The 8,774-nt window shown below is 39.5% G+C and overlaps 1 protein-coding gene across 1 annotated transcript in view; it reads right to left on the bottom strand.

Moving 5' to 3' along the window:
• Positions 1–204: 204 nt before the first annotated feature.
• The window catches only part of gpr107 (G protein-coupled receptor 107), a 20,195-nt gene continuing 11,625 nt past the window's right edge, over positions 205–8,774 (bottom strand). The window contains exons 17-18 of the mRNA XM_073839943.1: positions 8,200–8,321; positions 205–1,185 (exon numbers count right to left, since the gene is read on the bottom strand). Coding sequence (XP_073696044.1) covers positions 1,095–1,185; positions 8,200–8,321 — 213 coding nt within the window. The 3' untranslated portion in view covers positions 205–1,094. The remainder of the gene's footprint in view (positions 1,186–8,199; positions 8,322–8,774) is intronic.

The following is an 8,774-nucleotide window of genomic DNA, read 5'->3' as shown; positions in this document are numbered from 1 at the left end:
ATGATAAGATACTGTTACGGTCATTTCTGGTAAATATGAAGATTTCTGTAAATCTTGTATGCTAAAAAACTAAATCTTAATGTAAAACGCTGATACGAATTTCAGGGTTGATTTCTGGTTGATTCTTTATCATATCATCAACATGTGATTTCACATGATATATATGCACATTTTTAACAAAATATAAAAGACAAATACAAATGAAACCATTGCACAATTTAATACTGAAACACAATTTCATAAAGCTTGCTCCAAGATATCTGAAAATAAGCTTAATATTAAACATCAAAATAAACTCCTCCATTGCATTACCAGCAACCATAAATTACAAGTTCCCTGAAATCATTTTATTCCACATGTTTAATACGTTTGAAGTTACATACATTTCTGGACACCCCGGATCTATTTCATTAAAGCCCATCGTCATCCATAATTAATGACCCACAAATACTGAGAAAATACAAAGCAGCTGTCATCAAATCTGACTAAGCTTGAAAACTGTACATATTTTTTTTGTAACATTAATCTGGCTTATGTACGTTTTAAGGGCCTGCATATTTACATGAAAATAATTCATTCTGAGCACTCGGAGCAGGAAATAATCATTTAAATAATAGCTGAAAGACGTCACTGGCACGGCCGTTTTCTACACGTCGCAGTGACCTCACATAGGCTTTCACTTGACTAGAGTGTACCTGTTAAAGTGCCACAGAGTGTCTAAGATCAAGCAATGCGTAGGAAGGTCATAAATAACTTAATAAAAAAAAAAAACAAAGACAAAAAAAAAAAACACTCACACACACACACAATCATGGTAAAATAAAAATAAAGCACGGCACCAAGCATGTCAATTAAAACTACAGTGGCTAAAGGAATCATGGAGTGCCATAACGTGAATTCTCCATACTGTCTGTGCAACATTTACAGAGATAGACATATATGTGTGGATATGGAACGTAGTGTAATGATGAGAGAAGGTCCACTGGGAATTCTGCACATGAAGCCGTTAAGCTCTTCCTCAAGAATATCCCACACGTCAGTAGCTGGCCACAAAGTCCAGAGGCACACAGAACCGACAAAGATTACTTCTTCCATTATGCCATGCTCTCCCTCTCCTCCGATGGTCCGTTTGACACTTTCTTCACTTTCTTAACACCCTCTCCCATGGCTGTTGAGGTAGTTACCCTAAAATGAAAACAGAGCAACATTAAACGATTAGTTCACTTTCAGAATAAATATTCACTGATCATTTCTCACCCCCTACGTCACTCAAGATGTTCATGTCTTTCTTTCTTCAGTTGAAAAGAAATGAAGGTTTTGGGGAAATATAATCCATATAGTGGATTTCAATGGGAACCAATGGGCTGAAGGTCCAAATTGCAGTTTCAATGCAGCATCAAAGGGCTCTACATGATCCCAGCTGAGGAATAAGGATCTTATCTAGTGAAATGAGCTGTCATTTTCTAAAAAAATAAATCACATTTATATTTTAACCACAAACGATCGTCTTGGACTAGCTCAACTTCAAACATTATGTAGTCACGTTTGAAAGGTCACACGTGACATAGACGGAAGTACCGACCCAGTGTTTACAAAGCGAATGTGCATAGAAAGTCAAACGCCCTTTACAAAAAAAAAAAAAAAGTAAAAGTAACAATGATTTTGAAGTGAAAATGACATGGAGTTTTTCGCCCTACCCTACCTTTCTGAACCAAAGTACACAGACAAGGAACTAGCCGTAGGTGACAGTCACACATCCGCAGAGCTATAAGCATTTGTGTTTAAAAATATATAAAATTATAATTTGTTTCATTTGTACCTGCACCTTCAACCCATTGGTTTCCATTGAAGTCCACCATATGGAGAAAAATACTGGAATGTTTTCCTCAAAAACCTTGATTTATTTTTAACTAAAGAAAGAAAACCATGAACATTTTGAATGACATGGGGGTGAGTAAACTATCAGAACATTTTTATTTTCCAGTGTGTAGCATAAACAGGGATGTGGCATTTGCAGGTTTTATTTAAAAACACACTGAAATATCAACCACAAAATATTGTAGCGCTAAAACCGTTTCTACAACAGATCTTGTTTTGTGTTTCTTGTAGAAGTTGAATCTTGGTTAGTATTGCTGTTCTGAAATAACTGACTAAAAACAGGTTCTCAAATCATTTCAGTCTGTCCCAATTTTGTGAGGAAAGCCCTTTAGCAATTTAGCATGCATACAACTGATGTTTAATTCATAAAAGACAGAATCGGCTCCTTTATACACAAAAAACAAACTTTCTCTTAGTCTTTGTTTTCAAAGAAGATTGTGCAACAATTTCACACGTGCAATGTAATTCAATATTTGAATTACTAGTGTATGCTGTACATTGTAATTGTTCTCTTGCTGGGCCACAAATGTTTGAATCACAAGAACAAAGATCACATGCATTCATTCTTTTCTAATTTTAGACAAACAGTGTCTTATTTATATACAAGCATTTCCATAAAAACGTGACCATGAGTTCACTGGCTAAGCATTCTGCATAACGGCGAACACGGACAGAATGTTCTGAGCAGAAACTGAGATCAAGTGAGAGCGACACGCACGCATAAACTCTGTTGCTTTCATACTCTGCCCTTCTGTTCCTAATAATTATTTGAGCACAGATTGGACTGCATATGGCCACATTAATACCAGCAAACTGTTCATGGCTCAGATGCAATACACATCTACAGTATGAAGACCTACTGTTGTTGAGGCAACATAACATTTACCCATTTGAGGTCCATATTTAATTCAGATCAAATCTACAGTATTTTAAAAACAATGGATGAGAACAGTGTACTAGAGTGAAATTAGGTGCAAACTTCAGTCATGCACTCTTAAAAATATAGCTGCTTTTGGTCTAAATGGTTTCAACTATTACAGAAGGTTCAAACCACACTAATGCTACAGAAGGAAACAATGAATTAAGAGCTGAGGAATGAAAACTTGAATTGAACTTATTTTGTCTTCTGGGAAACAAGTATCTTCTGTAGCTTCTCAAGGGCAGTACTAAATAAATAAAAAACGATATTTAGGCAAAATAATCTGTCCTTCTGAAGCATCAGTGAGTGTTTGAACCTTCTGTAATAGTTGCATACGAGTCTCTCAGTTGTCCTCAGTATGAAAAGATGGGTCTTAAAATCATACTGTTATTTTTGGGGTTCAAATACAAAGAAAAGCTGAAAAAAAAAAAACTAAGAATTTGCGAGACATGAAAGATTTTTCTGAAGAACAGCAGGCAGTTTAACTGTTCAGGACAAACAATGTACTCATGAACAACTATCACTAAAAAAACACAGCTGTGGAACATTCAGTTAACACCACAGTGTTAAGAATCAAGTGTACATAAACTTTTGAACAGAGTCATTTTTTATAAATTCATAAATGTATAAATTTTATAAACATCTTTTATGTCAATTATCTTATTCAAGTCAGTACTAAATAAATAACATGCATTTTGTATGATCCCTCTTATTTTGATAAAATAATTAACGTACAATTTTGACCTCAACTGCTCTATTGGTTAATATTCTCAGAGCTCAGGTCATTCATTTTTTCCCTCCAATAGAGAAGAACATGAATGGGAGGTTACACCCATAACCCAACTGTTGCACTATATTAAAAGGTGCCTGAGATTTAATAAAATAACTAAAAGCACACAGGGCAGTTTGGACCCAAACTTTGAATGCTCATGAGGGCAATGCTCTCTATTTTTGTGGTTACCATCATCCATCTTTTCTGTGTTCTTTGCAAGACTCAATGAGGACAGCTGAATCAGGCCGCACCACAAGTCACCCAAAAAAGTTTTGGGGAAAATAGGACACAAAAAAAAGCACTCTGCCCATTAAGCTTGGAAAGACAAGCGAGAGTAAGGCACAATGTCCCGTTAAGGCAGGTGGGAGAGATACTGTGGTGGGAGGAGGAGGAGAAGAAGGGGGAAAGTGCATGCAAGGAACAAGGACATATGGAGTCACAGGGCTATTTTGGGAAGTGCCGGGGTGGGGGGTGGATAGAGCACACGCCGCCTGAGGGGATGCTGAATGCGGGGTGAATGGGAGATGGGAACTTGGGGGAAGGAGGGGAGGATGGGAGGATGGGGGTTGTCAAGGAACAGAACAAGACTTGGACATCAGGGAGTGGAGACAAATGCAATCCATCGAGACCTTAGAGAGAAAATCACAAGGATGGAGAAAAACGACAATGCCTGAACAGATGTGAAGCAAGAGATGTGAGCAAGTGGCACGGTTTTGAAATAACCAGCAAATGTTTGGGTGTGCGTGTGTAAATAAACGGGGCATGACAGGTGCTCTCAGCTAGGGCATGGCTACAAGGTCCTCCAATCAGGAGGAATCCCTCTGGGCTTCTTCTAGAGCCATGACAGGTGGCTGCATCATTGTAAGCCTGTCCGTGTGACCAGGTCACGGCTGGTAAGGGAGCGCAAGAGGGTCACGGTGTGCACAAGGGCTGTGCGTGAAAACACACATAGAAGAAAGATGTTCTCATTATTGTAAAATGAAAAAAACGAGAATAATCAGCTTCGGTTTAAATTGAGACCGTCTCATGTGATCTCATTGTTATGGTCATCTGTCATCACTGGCTCTCTGTGCTGTGAGTGAGTCACATCATCTTGAGGAATCAAATTGTCCTTGATCTTCTGAGATAAAAGAATGACGTACTTTGCAAACAGGTCAAGGTACAGTCCATTCAAACTCGTGTGAACGTAAGAGGAAATGTTCTTTTGTTACATCCACCTTATTGTTCAAGCTGAATGTGCAAGACTTCGGATTCATTATAGTTAAAATAAATATATTAGCTGACCCCTAATAGTCAACTAACCCGCTAGTCAACGAGATGAGGCTTCTTCTTTCCTAGCGTTCATCCCGCGTAAGTGCAGGGTTCGCTGTGCGGCAAGCCTCTCTCCATTTGTTCCGATCAAGAGCATCCTCGGGGTCGACATTGGCTGCTTTCATATCTTCTTTGATTCGGTCCATCCATCGCTTCTTCGGTCGCCCTCGCGGCCGTCGCCCACTAGGACTGAGACACATTGCTCTTTTGGCCACCGACGTGCTGTGCACAACGTGGCCATACCATCGAAGGCGCACATCTCTCATCTTCTCAGTAATCGGTCCCACATTCAGGACTATCCTGACATCCTTGTTCCTGACATGGTCCAGTCGGGTCAGGCCGAGCGTCCATCTAAGCATGCGCATCTCCATGACGTGAAGGGCTTGCTGGTGTTTTGAGGATGCAGGCCAGCACTCCGAGCCATATAGTGCCACTGGTCGAACGACGGTTTTGTAGATTTTTGCCTTAAGGCGGTTGGGCATTCGTCGATCGCAGAGAACACCCATCACTTGGCGCCACTTGAGCCAGGCCACATTGATCCGGGCTCGGACGTCCGGGAGGATGTCACCGTCTGCCGAGAGGGTGGAGCCGAGATACTTGAACTGCTCCACTTTCCTGAGGTCTTGTCCATCGACGCTAATGGTGCCGTCGGATTGCAGGCCGCCCTCCATATATTCTGTTTTCACAAGGTTAAGCCTCAACCCGTTCTCGTCTAGCCTCTCTTTCCATTGTTGTACTTGGTTCTCGAGAGCTGGGCGCTCTTCACTGGCGAGGAACACACGAGATGAGGCTAGATCAACCAAAATGTTATTAGTCGGCTTAGGCGCAGGAAAAAAAAAATCCACAGGAAGTCACGCAGTCTGTGTCGGACAGCTCGTTACTGGCTGGTCTATGTGGTAATATAGTCCATCAGGCAGGACATCCAAACACTCACCTATCATTCATCGACCTCAAATATGGCTTTTCATCTGAAACATACAAGTAGTAGCAACTTTACATGGCCGCTCTATCTAATGTTAAACTAGAAAAATGTGTGCTATTGAAGTGTCTGTGAGGAGTGTGAAAGCTGAATAGTAGCGCGCTCCCTGCATGACAGATGAAGGCGCCGGTGCGGTCACTTGGTTATAAAATATTTTGGTCATACAGATAAGAGTAATGCATCTTTTGAATCTGTAAAGACTCTACGTTTATTTGTGTGCACTCACAATAACAAGAAACATAGCGCTTTTGTAAAATAATGAAAGCAAATAGAATGCGCTTTCTGCCGCCTTAGTCTCTGAATCTGCGGGCGAAACTTTGAAACTATGCGTAAACTTACAGACAATCTATAGTGAGTGAAATGTACGGTGGCCGAGAGAGGCCAACGCGCTGCAAACAAGAAAACACATGCAAACAGAAAAAAACGACGACAAATTAAGAAAACATCTTCATCAGTTTGACAACACAGGCGCTGCAAATCTTCGCAAGGCAAACACAAATACGGAAACGCGCTGCAAATTCTCACAACACAACCAAACTCAGAAACGCGCTGCGAACACACGAAGGCGCTGCGAACCAGTGTTGCCAGATTGGAAATGTCCAAGTATCGTACCAGAAGCTCAAAATTATCGTATTTGGGAGAAAATTATCGTATTTTAGTCAAACGTTCAAATAAAGATATTTATCTAGATGTTACAGCTATTTCTCCTTTTTAGCACTCATTTTCTATACCTTATTGCAATGCTAAACTAATTATCTTACCCGAGTCAAACGTTCAAAATACAGCTATTAATCTAGATGTTACAGCTATTTATCCTTTTCAGCACTCATTTTCTATACTTTATTGTTAAACTAACAACCTCAGTTTTGAAACAACTGACCTAAGTACGACAGGAACGTTAACTTGTGCTCGTGAGAGAGAGCCATTCTCCACGATGATTGGTTGAGAAGACGTAAGATTGGATGAAAGGCATGCGTAACGCACGTTCACGTCTCCTCACAATCATGAAGGTAGACGTAGTATCCACACAGCTAGATCTTTGAGAACAGAAGCTCTTATAATTACAACGACCATGGTGTCACAAAATTCTGAAATTATCGTACATTGTGGTATTATTGATCGTACATCGTACAGAGGTCAAAATTATGGTACAAATACGATAATTATCGTACGTCTGGCAACACTGCTGCGAACACACGAACGCGCTGCATATAGCACGGACCACAACGGAAATGTTTCAGGGGGACATCAAAAAGTGGCGAACCCATCTGGGACCTGATTATTTTTTCAGTGGCTGTTGGTCAGAGCAGAGGTGTTATCGGTGAACTATCACCTTTTAGTGATAGTATAGTATCACTTAAAGGTGATAGTGATATAAATAATTAGGTAATATAGTGATATAAATAATCAGGTCCCAGATGAGTTCGTCACTTTTTGAGGTCCCCCTGAAACATTTCCGTTGTGGACCGTGCTATATGCAGCGCGTTTGTTAGTTTGCAGCGCCCTCGTGTGTTCGTAGCGCGTTTCTGAGTTTGGTTGTGTTGTGAGAATTTGCAGCGCGTTGCCGTATTTGTGTTTGCGTTGCGAGGATTTGCAGCGCCTGTGTTGTCAAACTGATGAAGATGTTTTCTTAATTTGTTGTCGTTTTTTTCTGTTTGCATGTGTTTTCTTGTTTGCAGCGCGTTGGCCTCTCTCGGCCACCGTAGAAATGTCTATTTTCAAACGAACCAATTCAAATAGAAATCAACTATTCTCAGATTACACAATCCACATGAAACATACATACAGGTGCATCACTAATGCGGAGATGACAAGTCAGTGACGCCGACTTTATCTCTTAAGCCGAAAACGAAGAAAGCACTAGTTTATTAATAAATTATTAAAACGTTAATGCAGTCTCCTTGAAACATTCATAATTATTATATCTGCTGGTGCACTGTGGCAAGTTTTTTTTTTGCATGCGCTTAAGCGCTTATTAGGCTATGTAGGCAATTAAATGCTAATATTTAAAATATTTATATTTAAAATAAACGACTACTAGTCGACCAGAAAAGTCTTTAGTCGAGGGCAGCCCTAAAATATATAGAAGAATAGCAAATTGCAGTAAGCAATACAACTCTTTACAATTTAAACCAGTGTGCATGAATTATTATTATTATTATTATTATATAATCACAAAAACACCAGTTTTCAACATCAAGTTGAAAGTTTTTGTAAAGCTAAAATAAGTGGAAGCAGCTGAAAAGCATTCACATTCAAGTAAAATGGCAGCAGCCACTCTAACATTAAAAATAAGGTAGATATGCACCAGTAGTTGTGTATTAATTATTGATTTCTTACACATCGTCCATCTCCATGTCTTCATCCTCCACAGACAGCAGTAAGTAGGGGTTGTAGGAGGCTGGCCGAAACTTGTGTCCAGTTAAGAAGAAGAAGGTCAGAGTGGCTAGCTCATCCAGCAGCTACAAATAAAGAACAAAACTTGAAAGGCTGCACATATACATTTTTGTGATTACTGTATTTTATAATAAAAGCATAAACTGCTAAAAAACACTAAAGGGATAGATCATCCAAAAATGAAAGCTGTCAATTTCTCACCCTCATGCTTCGTCTTTATAACAGTATAAGATATTTTTGTTTTGTCGATGTTCTTGGCACCTTTCTGGCCCTTGAATGTGGGCTAGACACCTTGCTGTCTAAGTAAGGTCAGAAAGCTCTCGGAATTCATCAAAAATACCTTAATTTGTGTTACGGAGATGAACTAGGGTTTAGAACAACATGAGGGTGACTGAATTTTCATTTCTGGGTGAACTAACCGTTTAACATACTTTTTAAAAACAATTTTACTAATATTTTTTTTATTTTGAATTAATCTTAAACATGCTACAGACTATGCACTTATACTATATGCACCA

The sequence above is a fragment of the Garra rufa genome, chromosome 5, assembly GCF_049309525.1.
Source record: "Garra rufa chromosome 5, GarRuf1.0, whole genome shotgun sequence".
In the NCBI taxonomy this organism is placed as follows: Eukaryota; Metazoa; Chordata; class Actinopteri; order Cypriniformes; family Cyprinidae; genus Garra; species Garra rufa.
Note: the sequence above shows the minus strand (reverse complement) of the source record. Positions and strands in the feature narration are given on the sequence as shown.